This window comes from Ochotona curzoniae, unplaced genomic scaffold (assembly GCF_017591425.1).
Source record: "Ochotona curzoniae isolate NIBS_2020 unplaced genomic scaffold, NIBS_Ocur_1.0 contig_2723, whole genome shotgun sequence".
Taxonomy (NCBI): domain Eukaryota; kingdom Metazoa; phylum Chordata; class Mammalia; order Lagomorpha; family Ochotonidae; genus Ochotona; species Ochotona curzoniae.
In genome coordinates, this window is record NW_024465573.1 from 11256752 (window position 1) to 11280868 (window position 24117).

Sequence of the window (24117 nt, forward strand, 5' to 3'; positions counted from 1 at the left end):
CCTGTTGGTAAGTGAAGCCTTATAAGAACACAATGTAGATGAAGTTCTTGCCAGTGTAATACAGCTTGCTGTTCGATGTAATTTTTCATAAGCAGGAATATGCTCTACAATGTTGATTTTTTAAAAAGGACAGTAGAGGGCCCAGCACTTTAGCCTAGTGACCAAAGTCCGTGCCTTGCATGCGCGAGGATCCTGTATGGTCACCAGTTCGTGTCCCGACTGCTCCATTTTCCACCCAGCTCCCTGTTTGTAGCATGGCAAGGCAGTCGAGCACAGCCCAAAGACTTGGGACCCTGCACCTGTATGGGAGACCCAGAAGAGGCTCCTGGCTGCTAGCTTCAGATTTGCTTAGCTCTAGCCATAGCAGCCACTTTGGGAGTAAAACAGTGGACAGGAGATCTTTCTCTCTGTCTCGTCTCTGTAAAACTGACTTTCCAATAACAAATGAAGCTTTAAGTAGAAATACATGCACTAACTCTACCATTGAACAGAGCCATTTGTTTTCTTTACTGAGTATGATGAACTATGCGTATTTGTAATCGTACAGCTACACCTTCGTGTGGTTAGCACTGCCTGTTTACACAAGCATCACCATAGATACGTGCATTGTACTGTTATTAGAGGAAGCAAAGTTTTCAGCTCTATTAATAATCTCATGGAGCCCCTATTGTATCTATAGTCTGTCATTGACTAAAATATCAGTATTTAGAGCTTGATTTATATCAAAACGTAAGTTATGGTTCATTTTTTCTGCATAATAATTTATTTTGAAAGTAATTAAGAATACTAAATTGATTTTCCTATCTTCTGTTCTTTGTAAAATTCCTTTTTCTCCAGGAACTGAAGTGAAAAAAATTGAGGCTATAAATGTTCCTTGCACACAACTTTCAATGTCATTTTTCAATCGATTGTATGACGAAGATATTGTACGAGACAGTGGGCATATTGTTAAATGTTTAGATTCATTTTGCGATCCGTTTCTCATTTCTGATGAGTTACGCAAAGTAAGTACAGCGTTTTCTAATTTCACAGTGGAATTTTATTTCAGGGAATGAGCAGGAAATGCAAAGACCTTTGCCTAAAACCCATATAATATTTCTTGTTGATAAATAAGGAGCAATATTAATCGTTACATTGACCTATTTTTTCGTGCGTAGCATTTGTACTGTCAGCTTAATTGTATGTCTCAGCAGTTCCCAAGTGGGAGCTGCTGACATCTGATGGCTGGAGAGGCTGCTGAACAGTGTGTAGCTTGCAGGGACGGTCCTTTACAGCCGCATGAAGTACAAGTGAAGAAATTCTGGCCTACTAATGTCTACTGTGCTTTCCTAGACACCCCTTTTCAAATGAATAAAGAGCACTCCTGGAGTGAGAGAATGTTTTTCCCATGGATAAGATCAACAAAGTAATTTGATTAGCTAAAATAAATTTTTTTGTTGTAAAGGATACACTGAACTTAGAAAAATAACACATGGATTATTTCACTTATTAATTTATTGCTAAATTAATTAAGGTGATCTTAAAAAAAAAGACTTATTTTTCTTTATTGGAAAGATGGATCAGATTTACAGAGAAGGAGAGAAAAAGAATTTTCCATCCGCTGGTTCACTCCTCAAGTAGATTCAATGGCTTAAGCTGAGCTGATCCAAAGCCAGGAGGCAGGAACTTCTGGGTCTCCCACACGGGTGCAGGGTCCCAAGGCTTTGGGTCATCCTCTGCTGCTTTCTCAGGCCACAAGCAGGGAGCTGGGTAGGAAGGGGAGCAGCCAACACATGACCTGTTGTCCATGTGGGATCCCAGAGCATGCAAGGTGAGGATTTAGCTAGCGAGTTGTTGCACCGTGCTTCATTTAGGTAATCTTAGATAAATCATTCAACCTCTTGAACTTCAGGATCTTATCTATATATAACTCAAATGTGAAAATGCTCTTTATACCTTTGTAAAATCATTGGTAAAAAGAATTGAGAAAGAATTTAACTTTTTTTTTTTTTTAGAAATTACGAAATACTATTATTTTTACAAAATGATTAAAAATTACTTTCACATCAAATAGATATAAACACAAATCCAGGCTTAGAAACTTAATAGCTGGTACGTAACTCTGTCAGCCTCAGATTCTTCATCTATAAAATAGGCATAATTTGAGAATTATATAAGATAATGCATTTTAAGTGTTTAATACAATACTTGATAAAGTTTCAGTAATTTTAATCATAGCACTACTTCTACTACCACTATTATGATCACTACCATTCTCCACTGAAAGAGAAGGAAGGGGGTCCAGCACAATGGCTAAACTGAGTAATCCTCTACCTGCCTGTGTCAGCATCCCATATGAGCATCGGTTTGTGTCCTTACTGCTCCACTTCCCATATAGTTAGCTCCCTGCTTGTGGCTTAGGGAAACAGTGTAAGATGGCCCAAAGCCTTTGGACCCTGCACCCAGACGGGAGACCCAGTGGAGGCTTCTGACTCCTGGTTTCTGGTTCGGATTGGCTCAGTTCGAACCTTTGTAGCCATTTAGGGAATGAATCAATAGGTGGATATCTTTCTCTCTGTCTCTCCCCTCTGTAAATCTGCCCTTATTTAAATTCAGAAGCCACTGGACTTCTGAGCCCCAAGCAGGGGGCTGGTGTCTTCGCCTGGGCCTGGGCACTTTGGTGCCGGTGAAGCCCGGGGGCTGCCCGGTGGTGCCCTTTGAGTGCCTGAGGTTCGGCACTCATAGGTGGTTTGGGTTATAGTACAGGTGTGGATGTGCAGGGACTTTAGGGTTCCGCTCTAGGTGAGAAATGACTTCTGAGAAATACAGGTCCTTGTGCCTGCAAATCAGAGCCTCCTTGGTGGTTTAGATGGAGTAAAGGGTGGTATACTCAGATGCAAAACGAAGTTATGGGCCAGACGCCTAGAGGTGCTGGTTTGAGCTGGGTGAGGTGAACAGGAGCTCCACTCCCCTCAGCAGCATATAATGGTAGCTGCAGGGAGAGAAGGCAACCTAGGCCCATGAGGGGACTTTCAGCCCACCAGATGCTGAGAGGCATTCGTGGGCCCTCGAGTCACACTAGGGGAGCTCTGTGTGCTTGGAGGTGTGGACCTATAAGACATCTGGCAGAACAAATGATACTGACGTTTGTTCTTTAGTTAAATATAGTGTATTTGTGTCTAAGATGGGATATTGGCATGATGCAGCCAAGCAAGCCAACATTGCTTGTGACACTGGCGACCCCTGTCAGAGTTAGCTGAGTGGTACTGGGAAAACTGGCGGCCTCACTTCTGCTCCAGATTCCTGCTTATGCCTTTCCTTCAGGTAAGGCAACAGGAGATGCTCCAAGTACTTGGGCCCCTGTCACTTGTATGGAGACCCGGATGGAGTTCCTGGCTCCTGGCTTCTGCCTGGGTCAGATCCTGCTGGTGCAGCCATTTGGGGAATAAACCAGCTGATGGAAGAGTCTCCATTTCCATTGAGTGTTTCTACTTTTACCTCTTTTCTTCATTGATCTACTCTGGCCAGGTGTCACAAGACTGTTACCTCTAATTTCAGAGAATTCACCATCGTTTCTACAGAAAGAGCCTCATCGATGGACTTGCTTAAAAGGAGAATCTGTTTTTCAGCAAAAGACTCTGCAAAAGTGCCTGTTACTTGTCTTATTTAGTGCTTATCTAATCCTGTGCTGGGATTCAGTGTTTTCCACTGCTTTCCTGGATGTTTTGCTCTTGTGTTCTTTGCCACTCTGTAGTGACAGGGAGAGGTTTTAATTGGATTGCTTTCTGGGTGAAAAACAAACAAATAACTTCCTGCTACCAAGGGCTCCCCATTGTGCAGCACTGCAGATGTTCCTGGCAACTGCAGTGTAAGTATTGATAATAAACTTTTCCTGACCACAATGCAGAAGTTTGATTCATTAGCAATTATATCCCTGAGGTCTGCAAGGAGAATGTAATCTGTATGTAAACAGAGAGGATGAACAGATATAGAATATTTTAACACAGTGTTCAAAAATTTAAGTTACTGGGCCTGGCATGACAGCCTAGTGGCTAAATCCTCTCTTTGTATACACCAGGATCCCATATGGGCGCTGATTCATGCCCTGGCAACTCAACTTCCTATCCAGCTCCCTGCGTGTGGCCTGGGAAAGCAGTAGAGAATGACCCAAAGCCTTGGGACCCTGCACTCATGAGGAAGACCTGGAGGAAACTCTTGGCTTCTGGCTTCAGATTGGCTCAGCTCCAGCCACTGCAGCCACTTAGAGAATGAACCAGTGGATGGAAGATCTTTCTGTCTCTCCTTCTCTCTGCGAATCTGGCTTTCCAATAAAAATAAATTTTTTTTTTAATTTTTAAGTTACCAGATTTTTAAAAAATTGTATAAGCAGCATCAGTCAGTATTTGAAAATGTTCTCATGAGGAATGCATTAGCTATTCACTCCTAGGTGCTTTATCCACCCTGGTGCTAAACTAGACCTTCAGATAGCTGCAGACATGGGCTTGATATCATAAAATTTTCTTAAAAGGAAAAGAGGGAAGGGAGGGTGGTCAAGAATTTGTGCAGACTTTACATGCAGCACACCCAGGCAGCAATAACCTATAGACTGCCTCCCCTTGCCTGTGTTCTGCTATATACAAGCACAAACTTGGCTTTCATCAAGTTGTAAACAGATGCTCTTAAATGATGACTTGATGTCATGTTCATATATTGTACAAAGGCTTCAGCAGTTTACCTAGTTTACCTTGGTATTAGACAACATTCTTGTGTAACACCATGTTTCCCTCATTTACTTATTTGATATCTTTAAGTATTAGACAAATTTTTTTTTAAGATTTAATTATTTTTATTGGAAAGGTGCACAGAGAGACAGAAAGGAAGATCTTCCATCTGCTGCTTCACTCCCCAAGTGGCTGCAAAGGCCAGAACTGAGCCAGTCAGAAGCCAGGAGCCAGGAGTCTCTTCCAGGTCTCCCATGCAGGTGCAAGGTCCCAAGGCCTTGGGCTGTCCTCACAAGCAGGGAGCTGTATGGGAAGCAGGGCCACCAGGATTAGAAGTGGCGCCTATATTGAATCCCAGGCGTGTAAAGTGAGGACTTTAGCTACTAAGTTACTACGCCAGACCCAGGCAAACTTCCTACCTTTTCCCTATCTGGAGTTCTTTGTGTATTTTTTTCTCTTGCTACTTTATTTCTTGGTTAAAGATTTCTGTTTGTTTACTTTTCATTATGTTGGTCTTACTGTATCCTTGTTTTATTGTTAGCTACTTCACATTCTTTTTTTGATAAAAGATTATGTGTTTGTTACTATGGAAGATGGAGTAATAGGGAAAGACAGAGAAAAAGATACCTTGCATCCTCTGATTTACTCGCCAAATAGCCACAACTTCCAGGGCTGGGACAATTTGAAGCCCGGAGCCAGGACTCCATCCTAGTCTCCCACTTGGATGGCAGGGGCCCATTTGGACTATCTTTTACTGCTTTCCCAGGTGGATTAGCAGACAGCTGGATTGGAAGTGAGGTAGCCAAGATAGCATCCTGGTATGGGGTGCTGGCATTGCAAACAGTAACAACCTGAGGTACCACAACACTGTGCCATTCAAATTATTTTTTAAAATAGGTGGCATAGAAAAAACTCAGTAAGATAAGTATATATATTTTAAGTTTATCACCTTGTTTATGCTTACTACCTTCAATCAATAAATGAATTGTCTATAATGCCCAGTTGAGCAAAAATATCCCTCACATCAGAGCTAGTTGAGTGTTAGCCAAGTCTGAGGAGACCAAGGGACAGTGTGTATATTTAATGCCTAGTAATCTTAGAAAGGGGAGCTGGAAAAGGAGAGGGAGATTTGAGGCTCCAGCACCTTCTTGTTCACATTTGAAGAGCTGTGGGAAGAAGGGAAGAAGTAATGAAAGCACTTAAAAAATGACTGTCTGTATTTACTCTGTAAATAGAAATGAAAGTGAGATACCATATGATAATGAGGTATTTTCCCACTTATTTTCAAATAAGATTTGAAATAGCCTCAGAGCAAAAATACGGTATCCTTAGAAAAATTACTAAAAATATACACTAGGACTAGGGCCCAGCGTGATAGCCAAGCAACTAAAGCCTTCACCTTGAGCAGACTGGGATCCTGTTTGGGCACCGGTTCTGATTCCAGCGGCCCCACTTCCCATCCAGCTCCCTGCTTGCGGCCTGGGAAAGCAGTCAAGGAAGGCCCAAAGCCTTGGGATCTTGCACCCACACAGGAGACCCAGAAGAGGCTCCTGGCTCCTGGCTTCGGATCAGCTCAGCTGCAGCTGTTGCAGCTGCTTGGGGAGTGAATCATCAGGCGGAAGATCTTCCTCTCTGTCTCTCCTCCTTTCTGTATATCTGCCTTTCTAATAAAAATAAATACATCTTTTATATATGTATATATATATATTTATATACACATACTAGGACTAAAAATTAATTGGAAACACAGTCTTAGCTTCTGTGTTTTAATATTTGATTTTTTTTCTTTCATAGAATGTGACTACCTAAGGATAAAAAGGAAGTAAAAATAGGTATAGATAACAGATTATCTTCCCCAACTGCCTCAGGACTGCTGCTTCAAATAGATCTAACATTTTAAACCACATACATTGAAGCTATTTAAAAATTGTCGTCTTAGGTTTTACTAGAAGAAGACTCAGAAAAGTATGAAATATTCAGCCCACCAGATAGAGAAGAGTTCCTGTTTTGTCTTTTTAAACATCTTTGCCTTGGTGGATCCCTTTGTCAGTACGAGGATGTGATTAACCCGTATTTGGACACAACAAAGCTTATCTATAAGGACCTGGTGAGGTAAGCTTGGCAGCTTATCACAGCGGGATTCCCAGGCATCACTTCATGATCATATTAACAAGCACAGTGCGTAAAAATGGCACAGCTTTGACCCCTTCTCTTAATCTCCTTCCCTACCTGGCCTTTAGAATTTCCAGGTATCCCTGATGCTCTCGGAGTTCTTACTTCATCATCTTCATCTCCTTCCCTCATTCAGAGCTGCCACCCTCTCTGTTCCTTTTGTAACAGCTACCGTTTTCCAGGCCTCTTCCCTGCTCCTTTCCCCCATACTGCACCTTCCGAATGTCAGAGGAGCAGAAGCAATCCCGCAAGATGTTTGAGTTTGCTTGGCTAATAATAAAAAATTACTACCTTTGTTTCAAAGAGGTGGAAAAAGTTTCAACTAGGTGTAATCTTTACTTTTTCTAATGAATTGAAACTATACAGTTTGCTTTTTGGTATTCTACTAGAGCCTATGTTTTTTCCTTTAAAAGATCAGATCAGAATTAAAACTTTACAATTTTTTAAAACTATACTTTTTTTTTTGACAGAAGTGAATATTCTTTAGTTGGATCATATTTATAGGCAAAAGGGGTAGAATAAGAGAAAGCATACTGTCCTAGACGTTGGTTATATAACTTCATTTTAATAAAAACAGCAGAATTAACTTCTTATTTTGTTCCCAGTTGTACTTACACCCAACACCTTAATTCTTATCTGTGCCATATAGCTATATAATGGGATGCAGTGATCATTTTATTTCTGATATGATTTTTAAGTACATGTATATAATCTGGCTCTGATTTTAAAGAAATGGTTATTGTGCCAATGCATAAAAATTATTGAAAGAGCCACATTAGAATTTCAGCAGAATCATGCACATTATCTATGTCAGACATGTTCCATGTGAAGCATTTGCATGTCTTATAAAACTTACTAGAACACTTCTAACTTTTGAAGATGCTCCTTCAAACACACATCCTGCTGCCATTCCTGCTGCTGTGTTGTATCCCATCAGCCACAGGAACCTGTGGAATTCCTCACCACCCTGTTCTGTTTGGGAGGAGATTCTGGTGGAGATACTTAAAACAGGAAAGACTAAAACCTAACATTATAGCAACTGCTGTTTGCCTCAGCATTCCCTTCTCTGGATTCTCAGTTGTATTTTCTGTGTGCTAAGGCAGAGTAGCCAAGAGGCATGATGTCTGTTAGAAGGAAAAGGATTTTCTTCTGTGGAATCAACCAGGCAACGAGCAAGTATTAATATTGTACACAAAATTCTACCAAGGCCTAAAGAGGCTAGAAGAACATCAGACAACCCTCTTGATCTTAAGGAAATTACAACAAAATAATGGAAACTAGTCATTTAGAATTTTTAAGGTAAAACTTTTCATATAATCAAAGGTTCTGTTCTTTGTAGGCAAATGTTTATATCTCTTTATATTTAATGTTACAATTAATGCCCCCAGGAGTTAAAAAGAAGTAGTTATCAGTGCAAATGTTAGCAATCTGGGAATTCTTAATGGAATGCAGTTCCTGAAAACTGACCAAGAGGAGGTCAGTCTGTTTCCATTTTACAGGAGGTACCTGCAGAGTCTGTCCCTCTAGGGAAGACAAGAAAAGACATTAGCCCAGTTACAGCTGCACTTTCCTTTGAAACCATTGAATACTTCCCTTGACGCTTCAAGTTTGAGCATAGTTGCACATTTCTTTGCTGAATGAGGTAAGGATATGAAAAGGTCTTTCCAAAGTAGCTGCAGTAGAAAATTATGATTACACTAAAGTTAAGATGGTTTATGGTCCAACAGAAAACAACTGAATGGATTAAGGGATCTCAGAGTCCCTTAAGAGCTATGTTGGCTTCCTTATCACATGAGTGACTTGTGGCTTTTCTGGTATTTCTAATGCTGATTTGAGTCAAATGCCGTGTTATGTAATTAAGTGGCAGTCAGTGGTCAAGTTATACAGTGGATCAATGTTGCAATTGTCAAGAAGCATTTTAGCAGTGGAAGCACAGGTAGAACTTGAAGTATCTTAAGTAATTTCTCAGAATGCCAAAAAATCTCATCATGTGTTGAAGATTCATCTATTTTTTACTGGAAAGGCAGATTAACAGAGAAGGAGAGACAGGAAAGAAAGATCTTCCATCTGCTGGTTGACTCTCCAGTGGTCACAATGGCCAGAGCTGAACTGATCAGGAGCCAGGAGCCTCCTCCTGGTCTCCCACATGGGTGCAGGAGCATAAGGCCTTGGGCCAATCTACACTGCAATCCCAGGCTGTAAGGAAGCTGGAAGGGAAGTGTAGCAGCCAGGGCATGAACCAGCGCCTATTTGGGATCCCAGCACTTAAAAGGGGAGGATTAGCCAGTCAAGCCACCACACCCAGCTCTGTAATTTTACAATCCAATTATCCAAGACAGTGTTTCCCCCTGTCTCTTAATTTGCCTTTTGGGTATATTTTGCATTTTAGAAAAATATTGCTACCTTCTAGTTATGTTTACATGCAGTAACTGCTTTACAGTGTCTAACCTAGCCTGCCCTAGCAGATACACATCATCACTGATATATTCTAGCAAAGTCCATCATTTGTAATGGTAGATGTTGAGGGTACACCACAGCGTGTGACTCTAGGAACCTCTGACTCAGACAAAAGAATAAAATCTTCCTTATCTATTATTACAGATCCCATAAAATACATCTTTTAAATGTTTGGGGAAGGGCCCGGCGCGGTGGCGCAAGTGGTTAAGGTCCTCACCTTGCACACCCGGGATCCCATTTGGGCTATCCTGACAGCCCCGCTTCCCTTCCAGCTCCCTGCCTGTGACCCAGAAAGGCAGTGGAGGACGGCCCAAAGCCTTGGGACCCTGCACCCGTGTGGGAGAACCAGGAAGAGTCTCCTGGCTTCAGATCAGCAGAGTACTGGCCGTTGCGCTCACTTGGGGAGTGAATCATCGGGTGGAAGATCTTCCTCTCTGTCTCTCCTCTCTGTATATCAGCCTTTCCAATTAAAATAATAATAATAATAAATAAATTTAAAAAAATGTTTGGGGAAATGCTTTCCATCCATGGAGTACGGTTTGTTTAAATCAAGTAGGCAGTAGAACCATCTCATTGAAAAATAAATGATCAATTGTTTCATTATATTTCAAAATGTATTTGCAGAGATAATTCCATAGTGACTCATCATGTGCCTGTGTCTTTTCTACTTTAGATATTAAACAGATGGTCTTGTCCAAGTTTTTGGAGCATTCCCCAAACTACGTATCTACCCCAGATGTGAACTTTTATTATTTGAACTAAGAAACTTGCATTATGGCCTTCAGATGCTAGCTCAGCAATGGGGTTCTTGCTGTTTAAAATGAGCCGAGTTGCCTAGAATAGCCTGTATACCCTGAAATTTGAAGTTAATATGATCCTCAGAAATCATCACAAATCATATTTGTTATTTGTAAATCATTAGAATAATTTCACTTTAAAAATATTATAGGAAAATTATGTTCCAGCATTCTTAAAAACTGTGACTAAATGAGGCAGCAATTAGTGACAACTGAAGATCTGGTAGCGTACAGTTCTTAGAACACCGGGGAAGGCATGTGGCAGAGTGTCCCACATTGGAGTACACAGGTTCTGTTCTATACTCCGGTTCCTGATGCCAGCTTCTGGCAAGACGTACTCTGATACTCAGTTCACGCTCTTCATTGCTGTCATTAATCTTTGGTAAGGACAGTATCAGTATAAAAAGCTACAGAGAGAAAAGATTTTAATATTATATCAGGGCCGGGCGGTGTGGCCTAGCAGCTAAAGTCCTCGCCTTGAACACGCCGGGATCCCATATGGGCGCCGATTCTAGTCTCGGAATCTCCAGTTCCCATCCAGCTCCCTGCTCATGGCCTGGGAGGGCAGTCGAGGACGGCCCAAAGCTTTGGGACCCTGCACCTGCGTGGGAGACCCGGAAGAGGCTCCTGGCTGCGGAATGGCATAGCATCGGCTGTTGCGCTCACTTGGGGAGTGAATCATCGGACGGAAGATCTTCCTCTCTATCTCTCCTCCTCTCTGTATATCTGACTTTGTAATAAAAATGAATAAATCTTTAAAAATATATATGAATTGTTAATACATAATTTAAGAAAAAGATTCATTTATGTATTATTTGAAAGGCAGTGTCACAGAGAGAGTGGGAGAGACAGAGATAGATCATCCATCTACTAGTCACTCCCCAAATGGCTGCAAAAAAACCAACCCCCAAGCCAGGAGCTTCCTCTGGGTCTCCCACACAGGTGGCAGAGGCCCAGTGACTTGAGCTGTCTTGTGACACATTCCCAGGCCTGTTAGCAGGGAGCTGGTCAGAAGTGGAACAGCTAGCACTTGAACCAGCGCCCATATGTAGTACTGGTGCAGCAAGCAGCAGCTTAACTTACTTAGACCACAGTGCCAGCCCCACAGATCATTTTCATATCCATTATCTCACTTAATTCTCACATCTAAGAAGGAATCAAAGTATGGTCAGTTTGACTATGGGAAATGAGGCTCAGCCCCAAAAGAAGACGAAAGGGTGAAAGGGACTTTGTATTTCGGCTATGTGATCCTTTGTTATGTTTCCATCTATCACTATACCTGTGTATGCTTCAGTCTGCTTCTAGAAATCTGTTCTTCTAATAGTTGTCCCTGTGGTTTGGGAGAGTCATTTCATCATCCAAGTTTCAAATCTTCTAACTTTAACATTCAGTTTGCAGCTATTTGAATTCAGCTGACTTTTGCCCTATCCTCAAATGATGTCTCTGAATGTCTCAGATGCCATTCTTTACAAACTACTTTAATTGGGTATTATATATCTCCATTCTCTTTTTTTTTCCCAAAGATGATTTCTTTATTTGAATAACAGTTACAGATAAGAGAGAGAGAGAGAGAGAGAGAGATCTTTCTTCCACTGGTTCACTCACCTGTCACTGAGAACAGTCCCAGGGCAGGGCCATACCAGAGTTAGGAGCAAGACATTCCAGCCGGGTCTCCCATGTAAGTGCAAGAGCCAAAGTGATTGGGCCATGTAGGTTTCTTCAGAAGTAGAGTAGTTGGGACTCAAACTGGACCCATAGAATGGATGCCAGCATTGAAGACTTCAAGCCATTAACCACAATGCCAGCCCCTCCATGTTCTTTATAACTAAGAACGCATGAATGCTAAGAGGAATCACTACATATAGTGTATTATGACAGGACCTGGCAGAGTAGCCTAGTGGCTAAAGTTCTCACCCTGAATGCCCCAGCATCCCATAAATCACCAGTTCTAATCTCGGCGGCCCCACTTCCCATCCAGCTCCCTGCTTGTGGCTTCAGAAGGCAATCGAGGACAGCCCAAAGTCTTGGGACCCTGTACCCGCATGGGAGACCCAGAAGAGGCTCCTGGCTCCTGGCTTTGGATTGGCTCAGCACTAGCCGTTGAGGTCACTTGGGGAGTGAATCATTAGATGGAGGATCTACTTCTCGTCTCTCCTCTTCTCTGTATATCCAACTTTGCAATAAAAATAATAAAATATTTTTTACAAAGTATATTATGGCAGTGATTGTTATGTTTTAAATGAACCTTTTTATCCCCTTCTTTTAGTGTTCGGAAGAATCCTCAAACCAAGAAAATACAAATCACCTCTTCAGTCTTTAAAGTTACAGCCTATGTAAGTATTGAGGAGGAATTTGCAACCAAAAGTTCAATTCGTGGTTAATAAGCAGAATTATTAACAAGTAGAGTTATAAATTAGGACATGGTACCTAGGAGAAAAGATGATGATTTAAAAATAATTTGTTACAATTAACAGTTTAAGCAGTTTGAATTTGCCTGCTGGCTCCCTCTCTGCTTCCTAGATGGATTAATATTCCTTAGTTATCTTATAGCCAGATCTTTGACTCAGATGAAATAGAACACAGTTCCCTAATTTTCCAATCCATAATTTATGGGGCAATTTTTAAAATGTTGTTCCTTTTTGAAAAGCAGAGAGAAAGAAAAAATGAGCTCCCACTCATCAGTTTATCATTTCTTTTTTAAAAAATTATTTTTTAATTGGAAAGGCAGATTTACAGAGAGAAGGCAAGACAGAGAGTTCCTCCATCTACTGGTTCACTCCCCAAATGGCCACAGTGGCCAGAGATTAGCTGATTTGAAGCCAGGAGCCTGAAGCTTCTTCAGGGACTCCCAGGTGGCTGCAGAGTCCCAAGGCTTTGGGCCATCCTTGACTACCTTCTGAAGCCACAAACAGGGAACTGGATGGGAAGTTAAGCAGGTAGGACACAAATCAGCATCCATATGGGATCCCGGTGCTTGCAGGTAGAGGATTAGCCCACTGCTCCACCATAATACCCTCCCAACCACCACCACCCTCCCCATTTACTATTTCTATTCCCAAATTCCCACAAGTGCTGGAGCTGGGACAAAACTGGGAATACAACCCAGGCCCCTCATGAGAGTGGGAGTAACTGATACTTAAGCCATCGCTGCTGCCTCTCAGGATCCTAACTGGGAGAAAGCTGAGGTCAGAAGGCAGAGCCAGGCATCCAAGACAAGTGCTCCAATATGGATGAGGACCTCTAACCACTAGGCTAAATTCCCACTCTCCACAAGGTAAACAAAATACCATTAAGGATCCTGGCAGAGACAAGGCAAGAATATAGCCCCTAGACCATGACACAGGGCTCAAATTGCTAATTTATCCTCAAACATTTTATGTGTTTCATGATGCTTTGACAGAAAATAGTCAAATAAGTTGATTATTATTTAAATATATCTGTGCTAATTAAGGTTTGTCTTTTTCAGGATTCTACTGGTATGTGTTACCCTTCAACAAAGCATCATGAACAGACATTTTCTTACTTTATTGTGGATCCCATGAAGCGCCATGTTAATGTTTTATACCACTGTTTTGGTGTGGGGGAAATGTCTTGATTCTCTGTCACATTATCTATGTCTATTATTTTTAAATTAGCTTTTTTTCTGTTACTAATGTTAAACATTTACCATGCAAATTAATTTAAGGAACACCTTAAAGAATTAATTAAAGCAGAAGAAGAACACCAAGATGTCTTCTGTCTTCACGATTGTAACAGGAAACTAAACCTCTCTACCATTGATCATTAATGTGAATTGTTAGCTTTGCATGAGATTCATTTAAGTGTAATTTCTTCATTACATTCGTGTCTACATTTACCATCCTTTTGCCTCATTGGTCTACTTACCGTCCTCAGTAAGCAAGCTTCTGATAGGATTTTCAAACTCTTATCACCTAGTAGCACTTAGGCTTCCTTTAGCTGACACAAGGATAATATGTAAGCAGATAGTTGCCCTGATGGAATTATTTAGTGAACAAAGAAGGAGAAACAGGTTGTTTAGTTCTGTTGTTCATTAAAGTGATAGCATGAGCATATAGTTTAAATGTTTTAATGGAAAAGCTAATTGATTTGTATTCCATAGGTGGCGATGGACAAACTGTGGGAAATACGAGACCTTGAGGAGGGATGAGTTTGGAACATGGGGTTTCTGTGTTGTAAGGATGAGGATGGTAAAATTCAGTTTATGCCTGGATTTTAATCTGGAAGACAGCTCTTGGGATATAAGGCCTAGAAGTAAGTTTGTTTTACTCTAATCCCTTACACAATGCTTTGGCACATTATATGTCTGATGAATGAATAGCCGCTTTCCAGGTATGGTTACACGGGTTATATACCCCTTTCCTGAAATGTTGATGAACAGAAATGTTACAGACATCAAGTTTTCCTGATTTGGGAACACTTGCATAGACTTAAATGATTGTACATCCCTAATCCAAAATTTGATAATTGAGAAACATACTGGGTTTAGAATAAGACCAGTCACTTAGTTTAAGCAACAAAAAAGATTCAGGTTCAAAGTATTTCATATTTTACATTTTTGCATTAAGAATAGTCAATGAATAATAACTATGGAATTTTAAAAATTATATAAAAATATAAAATCAAGAACTAAAGTGCTTATTTGCTACCAGCCTTTCTACATACCATGCGATACCCTAGGCTATGAGGACCCTCTCAGTCAGTTGATTAGTGAGCCTGTCTGAATTCCAAGTCTTTTAATAGTCTCTGTAATTCACTAGGGGCAATACATATTTACAATGAATCCAGTACCAAAGGTAACCTGTTAAAGTCAGCTCCAGACAATGGCTGTTACATGAATTTAAAAATGGGGATGGTCACTGTAAACAAGCTCTAGGAAAGGCTTGGTCTGGATTCTGTGCAAGGTGACAGAGGCTTTCAGCAGTGCAAAGGAGAGTTGCTCAAGGGAGAGCCTAAGGCAACAGGGGAGTCAGAGTCTGGAACTGGGATAAAAGTGGGAGACAAAGATACTGCAGAAGCTGATACTGCAGAACCATCAGCTCTTTTTTCTCTGCTGTGAAGGTTCTCGTAGAATGTACCTTTGAGGACAGATTATTCTATTTTGAGAAGATCATTTTAACAGCTCATCTGTGTTTATGCAGTTTTCCTTGTGGAGAAATGGAGTAGTGACAAAGAATTTGGATTGGGCTGTTGATGCCTGTTTTTTTTTTTTTTAAGATTCATTTATTTTTATTGGAAAGGCTGATATACAGAGAGGAGGAGAAACACAGAGGAAGAAACTCCATCCAATGGTTCACTCCCTAAGTGACCACAATGGCTGGAGCTGAGTCAGTCTGAAGCCAGGAGCCAGGAGCCTGACTGCTTTCCCAGGCCACAAGCAGGGAGTTGGATGGGAAGCAGGGCCTTTGGGATTAGAACCGGCGGCCATATAGGATCCTGGTGCATACGACATGAGGACTTTAGCTGCTAGGCTACTGTTCCAGGTCCCATAACTAAACCTTTTTAAAATAAATAATTTGCAAAGATCTATCAGGATTTTTCTTTATGGAAGTTTTCTTAAAATCAGAATTGCTTTTCTACAGATTGGTTTGTCCATCCTTCCTGTCCTTACACAATGTTGGAGGTCAAGTACTTTTTCTGCAGCACTTTGCGCACTGGGAATGATTTGCCCAACTGCGTATAGTAATTTGTTTAATCATCTATTTTTCATGAAAACACCAACTGTCTATTTCACTTAGTCTTGCATCTCCCATGCCTAACATTGTTTGGTACCTGCATGACACTGAGTACATATTCACCTTCTAAAAGCCAGCATCTGTTTGAGGGGCAGAAGCTGGGCCCTGGAAGTGTGACTTTTGGCAATGCAGAGTGAAAGGGAAGGGTCAGTGGCCAAGGTCTGCAAGCATGGATACTCTGCAGGCACACTGGTAGACTCTAGGAGCTGTCATAATGAGATCTGAAGTTTCCAGTGCCTTTTGTTACATTTTGTGAACAATTATGGTCTAGATTTGGCTGGACAGTGTTGGCTTAGAGATACAGCCTGGGAGCCTGCCTGTGGCAAAACTGTCCCTGGAGACCAGCAGCAGCCTATGGAAACCAAATTTGCAAAAGTGAGATGTGACCAACTCAGACTAGAAAGATTAGAGTAGGATAACTGATCATGTGACGGCAGACTTTCTGTAACTTGAGAACATTCTTTGGAAATTTCAAATGTTGCTTAAGGAAAGTGTCTCAAAGAATTGTAACTTATAAATTAGAGGAGCCTTAGGCTGAAGGAGGGAGAATTTGGTACATTTCAGTCTCATGAGGCAAAAAAAAAAAAAAGATGCAAAAAAAAGACCACATGGTGGTTTGGAGGGACCAGAGAGTAACAGAAGTAGCTACTAACTAAAAACAATGAAGATCAGTTAGAGGGAACCTAGTCACGGAGGGTTTTCAGTGCAAAGCTAAGACATTTTAATGTTTTAAGTGCATGATGGGTAAGTTTTGAGTAGGTGTTGCAGCAGAACAATAGTGATATTCTAGAGAGATTAGTCTGGCAATGATGGATTGGGATTAAAAAAAAGTCTATTAAATAATGTAATTAAATCGATTGCAATCATTGTCAGTCAAAGCACAGAATTAACTGAGCTTATAGCAAAGAAAACCTCTTTGGGTTTCCTACAGTATGTGACAATGAAGTGCTCATCAGGAAAAATAAATAAATAAAAACGCTGGTGAAGGGTTAGCAGCCTGGGTGAATTACGTGATATTGGGTATTTGAGGCACTGAGGATCAGGAAGTGGGCACTGTGGCCGGAAGTTGTGGTGAGAGTGGGGAAGTCCCTAGCTCTGCACTTCCCCTTGGGTTCAGATTGATGGGCCTGTCATTTGTGTTCCAATCCAGTCGTCGCTTCTTAGAACTTTAGCAATGAGCCTGAAACTTCTAAAACCCAGCTGGGGCGTTTATAGAAGACTGTCTAGTTAATCAGTTTGTGCAAAGAGTTAATCTCAACCGTTCTTTCCACAAATATTTATTGATGACCCTGTTGGTGGTGGTGGCCACTTTTTAGGCTTTACAAATAATGGCAATGACAAAAAGAAAAGGTTCTGTATTAGGAAGCTTATATTCTAATGCCCATAATTATGTTGGGCACAATAGAAGAAAAACAGTAAATTATTCTCAGAGAACTTGAAGTCTGGTTGAGACTGTAATTGCTGAAAGATTTAAGAGGATCTGAAAGGATCCTCTGGATGAGAGCCCTATTAGGAAAAATTTATAAAGAAAGAAAGAATAAGGAAAGGTAAAGGTACCCTAAAGAAAGACAAAAGTGAAGATTAAATTTTTATTTGCATGAGTTTATTCACAAAGAAACCTAAAATCTTACATTTTCTTTTTTTTTTTAAGATTTATTTTTTATTTTTATTGGAAAGGCGGATATACAGAGAGGAGAGACAGAGAGGAAGATCTTCCGTCCGATGATTCACTCCCCAAGTGAGCACAACGGCCGATGCTATGCCGATCTGAAGCCAGGAGCCTCTTCCAGGTCTCCCACGCGGGTGCAGGGTTCCAAAGCTTTGGGCCGTCCTCGACTGCTTTCCCAGGCCACAAGCAGGGAGCTGGATGGGAAGCGGGGCTGCTGGGATTAGAAGGATCCTGGGCGTGCAAAGGCAAGGACCTTAACCACTGCGCCACCACGCGCCGGGCCCAGAACCTTACATTTTCTAAAGGTTACCCAGTCTTCCTCTTATAGCAGTTACATTGTTAAAATGTTTAACAAATTAGGGCCTGGCACTATAGTCTAGTGGCTAAAGTCATTGCCTTGAATGTAGCAGGATCTCATATGGGCACTAGTTTGTGTCGCAGCAGCCCTGCTACCCATCCAGCTCCCTGCCTGTGGCCTGGGAAAGCAGTCCAGGACAGACCAAAGCCTTGGGACCCTGCACCAGCGTGGGAGACCTTCTGGAAGAAGCTCCGGGCTCCTATCTTCAGATCGGCTCAGCTCTGGCCACTGCAGCTGCTTAGGGAGTGAATCAATGGACAGAAGATCGTTCTGTCTCTCCTCCCTGTATATCTTGCTATATTCACTCATCCCCTTAACGTGAGACATTTTGGTAGTCTGAACAGTGCAGACATAAGGATCCTTACACAGGTCTTCCTGAGGAATATTCTCTGGACTTTCATCTTTCAAAACTGGAGGATTGCAAGGTGTACTCAGCCTTAATAGGTATCAAAAAATCATTCTCTAAAATCTTTATATCCATTTATGCTACCTCCAATGATGGAAGAATTCCTATTTCAAAACTTTTTTTCATTTGGTTTTATATATGCAGGATTCTTTTTTTTTTTTTTTAAGATTTATTTTTATTGGAAAAGCAGGAGAGAGGAGAGAGGAGAGACAGAGAAAGATCTTCCATTCACTGGCTCACACCCCAAATGGCCACAATAGCAAGAGCTGAGCTGTTACAAAGCTAGGAGTCAGGAGCTTCTTCTGGCTCTCCCACAGGGGAGCAAGGTGCTACAGCTTTGGGCATCCTCTGTTGTTTTTCCAGGTCAGAAACAGAGAGCTGAATGGGAAGTGGAGAAGCTGAGACTCATACTGGCACCCATATGGAATCCCAGCACATGCAAGGCAAGGATTTAGCCACTAGGCTATCATGCCGGGTCCCTACTTAAACACTTTAAGACCCAACCTTTAGCAATTGTCAAACGTGTAGTATTCAAATCGATGAATGTGAAATAGTATTGTTTTAATCACTCTAGCTTCTTTATGGGGTCAAGCATTGATGTGTACATTTGTACTTGTGCGTTGATTGTGGTGGGCAGTGTTGGTGTTGAGAATCACTTCTATCTTTTTTTAAGATTTATTTTTACTGGAAAGAAGGAGAGACAGAGAGGAAGATATTCCAAGGCTATGGACCATCCTCTATTGCTTTCTGAGGCCATTGGCGCGGAGCTGGATCAAAAGAGGATCACCTGGGCCACGAACTGGCATCCATATAGCATCCTAGTGGTTGCACGGCATTGATTTCAGCCTCTAAGCCACTGACCTGGACTTTTTTTTAAGGAAAGAAGGAGAAAATAATAACCAAAACCAGAAGAACACGGGAAAGAATAAAAGACTAGGAACTATGCTGGCTCTTACAATCAAAGCTGCATTCATTACTACTAAAAGCTGTATTCTGTGTCATTCGGTATTGTTAACTGGTACACTCTATTGAGGGGTACACGTGACAGCCTTAATGGAAGTCTTCAATCTCCTGAATTGGCACACCTGTTAAAGATCATTTTGATAGGTAGGTTAACCTGGGTTTGAATCAGGGTGAAACTTAACATTACTTTGTATGTTATCTCTCTCTCAGAGGAAAAAAACATAACCTAGACTTATTTTAACAGACACTAGGACTCTGTACATTATATTCCTTACTTTTAAAAATTTGTTTGGCTATTAGAAAGTTGTGTGGTGAAACAGGAAGGAGTAAAGCATCCAGAATTGGGGCTCAGTGCGGTGGCCTAGTGGCTAAAGCCCTCGCCTTCAACGCGCCAGGATCCCATATGGGCACCAGTTCTAATCCTAGCAGCTCCACTTCCCATTTAGCTCCCTGCTTGTGGCCTGCGAAAGCAGTCGAGGATGGCCCATAAGCCTTGAGACCCTGCACGTGCATGGGAGACCTGGAAGAGTTCCAGGCTCCTGGCTCAGATCAGCACAGCACCAGCCATTGCGGTCACTTGGGCAATGAATCATCAGATGGATGATCTCTCTCTGTCTTTCCTCCTTTCTGTATATCTGACTTTGTAATACAAATAAATAAATCTTTTTTTTTTTTAAAAAGCATCCAGAATAATTTCTACTCAGTGGTATCTTTTATTCACATATTTATTGCAAAATAAACCGCTATGTTTAAAAATGCTTTCTTAATAAATGTAAGTGCAGCTAGCATTGCACCTTAGTAGATTAAGCAAATGCCTGCTATGCTAGCATCCCATATGGGCACTGGTTGAAGTCCTGGCTGCCCCACATCTGACCCAGCTCCCTGTTAATGCACTGGGGCAAACAGTGCAAAATAGCCCAATACTTGGAACTCTGCACCCACATGGAAGACCCAAAGGGAATCCTTATATTTTATCAGTGAACAAGCTGATGGAAGCCTTTTCTCCTCTCTCTTCCTCTCTCTTTCTCTCACACCTATCCTTCTCTTTATATAGCTCTGCCTCTGGGCCTGGTGGTGTGGCCTAGCCTTGAACGCACCAGGATCCCATATGGGTGCCGGTTCTAATCCCAGCAGCTCCACTTCCCATCCAGCTCCCTGCTTCTGGCCTGGGAAAGCAGTCGAGGACGGCCCAAAGCCTTGGGACCCTGCACCCATGTGGGAGACCTGGTGGAAGAGGTTCCTGGTTCCCAGCTTCGGATCAGCACAGCACCAGCCGTTGCGCTCACTTGGGGAGTGAATCATCAGACGGAAGATCTTCCTCTCTGTCTCTGCTCCTCTCTGTGTATCTGACTTTGTAATAAAAATAAACAAATCTTTATATAGCTCTGCCTCTCAAATAAATCTTTTTTGCTAAATTTTTATTTTGAATTTTTGAATTTTATGGTACAGTTTCATATAGACTGGGATCCCCTACAAACTCCCATCCCCTGACAGATTTTCCCCATGTTGCTACAATAGTATAGTCCTCCATAAGGAGTCAGAATTCCATCAGTCTATTATTTAAGGGTGCCCCAACATTTCTGGTACAGACAATGTCAGATAGCCCAGCATCTTTTTTTTTTTAGTCTAGCATCTTAAAAGAAAGAACAGTAAGTTCAAACATACTGCCATGTCCTTAGGGAGTCAGTAATTATGATCTATAATGAAAAGCTTCTTTGAAGAATATTGAAGGGCATTTTAAAAAAAAAGATAAGAGGTTATGGCCCAATGACTCGAGCTGATGCCTGTGCTGCTTGCATCCTATATTATAATGCAAATTTCAATTCTGGCTGTACCACTTATGATCCAGCTCCCTGCTAATGTGCCTGGGAAATGTGGGTGATGGCTCAGGTGCTTGGGCCCCCGCCACTCATCCAGAAGAGTATGGAGTTCTTGACTTCTGGCTTCAACCTGGTCCAGGTCTGGCCACTGTGTCCGTTTAGTGATTGAATCAATAAATGGAATTTTCTCTCTCTCTCTTTTGCTCTTGCTCTCATTCTCCTCCTACTCACCTTAACTTTCAAATATATACATAGATCTTAAAACAGCAACAAAAAAAGACAGGTAGGGCCCAGCGAGGTGGTGCAGTAGTTAAGGTCCTCGCCTTGCACGCCCGGGATCCCATATGGGTGCCTGTTCTATCCCAGCAGCCCCGCTTCCCTTCCAGCTCCCTGCCTGTGGCCCGGGAAGGCAGTTGAGGACGGCCCAAAGCTTTGGGACCCTGCACCTGCGTGGGAGACCTGGAAGAGGCTCCTGGCTTTGGATCGGCATAGCATCGGCCATTGTGCTCACTTGGGGAGTGAATCATCGGATGGAAGATCTTCCTCTCTGTCTCTCCTCTCTGTATATCTGCCTTTCCAATAAAAAAATAATAAAAATAAATCTTGAAAAAAAAAAGACAGGTACAGGTGTTTGTCCTAGCAGTTAAGACACTTGTATCTCATTTCACAGTAGCTGAGCTGATACCTGACTCTGCTCTTCTATTTTTTTTAAGATGAATTTTATTTAAATGGCTTTAAAGAGGGAGGGATAGAGACACAGAAATACTTTTGATCTGCCAGTTCACTCCCCAGATGGCTGCCGTGGCCACAGCTGGACCAGGATGAAGGCAGGAGCTTGGAATTCCACCCTGGTCTTTCACATGAGAGGCACAAGCCACTAGCAGAAAGTTGGACAGAGGTGCAGCAGCTAGAACACACTGCTGCATGATGCTAGCCCCTAGTTCTTATTCCTGACTCCAAGTTGCTGCTGATACAGACCTAAAGGCAGCAGTAATGGTTGAAACAATTTATTTCCTGCTACTTGTACAATACAATAGGCCTGGATTCAGTTGCCAGCTCCTGGCTTCAGCCTGGTCCACTCTGTTATAGGCATTTGAGAATGAACCAGGAAATAGATGTTCTCTAACTCCCAGGTAAATAAAAACTCCTTAAAGGAAAAAAGAAAAAAGGATGTCACACACTGATTTTGAGGACGAAAGAATAACAGGTAGACAGTCTTTTCCAAGCTAAGGAGAAGTCCCAGAAGAAACCAACCCAGTCGCAGGCGTCCAGCCTCCAGGACTGTGGGAACATACATTGCTGGTGTTTAAGCCTGGTCTGTGGTGCTTTATCATGACAGTTTTAATAAAGGAAATATTTGGAGGGAAGTGGATGTACTCCAGATGTGTTCTTCAACCTGAAGCTGATGTTAATTACTAATAGGTTTGATTGAGGAATCAAGGATGATTCTCAGACCCCAGGTTTTGATCTTCTAGAACAGTTCTACTTAAAATAGCCAACAGGAAACAATCTTGTGAAATAAAAAGGCAACAGTGAATTGAAGTCTTTGCTATCCAGAAACAGAAATGGCATAAAACAGTTCCAAGTATTAGGATGTGTTGAGGAAAGTATAGTTCTCATGCCAGTGAAAGTCACTATGAATTTTTTCGTCATGGTTTTTAGAGTACAAAATACAGGGCAAGTCTACTACAGTTTTGAATGGGCAAGAAAGGAGAATAAAGACTCTTCAGGGAAAAGGATGTAGAACTGTAGGTGACTGATGGGAGTAGGAAAGGCTGGATGGAACCTGGGAGGGCAGCCAGGATCTGACTGCAGAAATGGAAGTGTGAGATGAGAAGTCTCTGATGTCCCAGGGAAGGTCAAAGGGACTGAAGGCATTTCAGTCACACACACACACACACACACACACACACACAGCTAGGGGCCAGAAGGGAAAAGGTGACAGAGCCCTACCCAGGCATTTTCCATATAGGCTGCAATCTTACCTTAAGTAATTCTCTTTTTAAAATCTTAATATCAGAATTTATGCCCAACACAAATGTTTTGTACCTAAACTTATTGAATATTTATATATTACAGAACGGTCTCTCATATTTTGTCTTTTGTAAAGACACTAGATAACACGGTAGGCTATGTCTAGACCAGGAACTGGACGTTCTGGCTGTACCACTAAGGAGTTGTATGGCCTTGGGCAAAGTAATTAACCCAGCACTGCCTGACAGGCATTTCTGCAGTTGAGAAGGCTGTTCCATATCTGCTAAAACTGTAGTTATTGAGCACAGGTGTGACTGTTAAACACTTGAAATCTAGTGTGACTAAGGAACTGAATTTTAATTTACATGTGGCTAGTTATAAAATAATGTTCTAATTTAGCAAAATTAATTTCTACACATATTATAAAAGTTCAAAATTGAAGACCCAGCATGATTGCCTAATGGCTGAAGTCCTCACCTCTCACTCGCTGGGTTCCCACATGCGTACCGGTTCTAATCCCGGCAGCCCCGCTTCCCATCCAGCTCCCTGCCTGTGGTCTGGGAAAGCAGCAGAGGACGGCCCAATGACTTGGGACCCTGTACCCGTGTGTGACATCTACAAGAGGCTCCTGGCTCCTGGTTCGAATCAGCACAGCTCTGGCCATTGCAGCCGTTTAGGGAGTAAATCAGCAAACTGAAGATCTTTCTCTCTGTCTCTCCTCCTCTTTGTAAATCCTACTGGCCAATAAAAATAAATCTTTAAAAACAGTTGGGTGGCAGGCACTGTGGCATAACAGGTTAAACCACTGCCTATGGGCTGCAGTTCCTGGCTTTGACCTAGCCCAGCCCTGACTATTTCAGCAGTTTGGGGAGTGAACCAGCAGATAGAAGATTTTTTTTTTATCTCTATCTCAGCCTTTCAAATAAACAAAATCTTTTAATTGCTGTTTGGGCAATCCACACCCATATCAAAGGCCTGGTTTGAGTTGCAGCCGTTCTACTTCTGATCTACCTTCCTACTACTGCACATCCTGCAAAGCAGCAGGTGA

At 41.9% G+C, this 24117-nt stretch overlaps 1 protein-coding gene across 3 annotated transcripts in view; it reads left to right on the forward strand.

Moving 5' to 3' along the window:
- Positions 1–14103, forward strand: part of CFAP300 (cilia and flagella associated protein 300) — a 33928-nt gene extending 19825 nt beyond the window's left edge. The window contains exons 4-7 of one of the 3 annotated variants that reach the window (XM_040977220.1): positions 838–1004; positions 6640–6812; positions 12393–12459; positions 13593–14103. In XM_040977220.1, coding sequence (XP_040833154.1) covers positions 838–1004; positions 6640–6812; positions 12393–12459; positions 13593–13721 — 536 coding nt within the window. In that variant the 3' untranslated portion in view covers positions 13722–14103. Of the gene's footprint in view, positions 1–837; positions 1005–6639; positions 6835–12392; positions 12460–13592 lie in introns of those variants that run through there. The other 2 variants (XM_040977221.1, XM_040977222.1) reach the window with 2 other exon arrangements.
- Positions 14104–24117: the final 10014 nt, after the last annotated feature.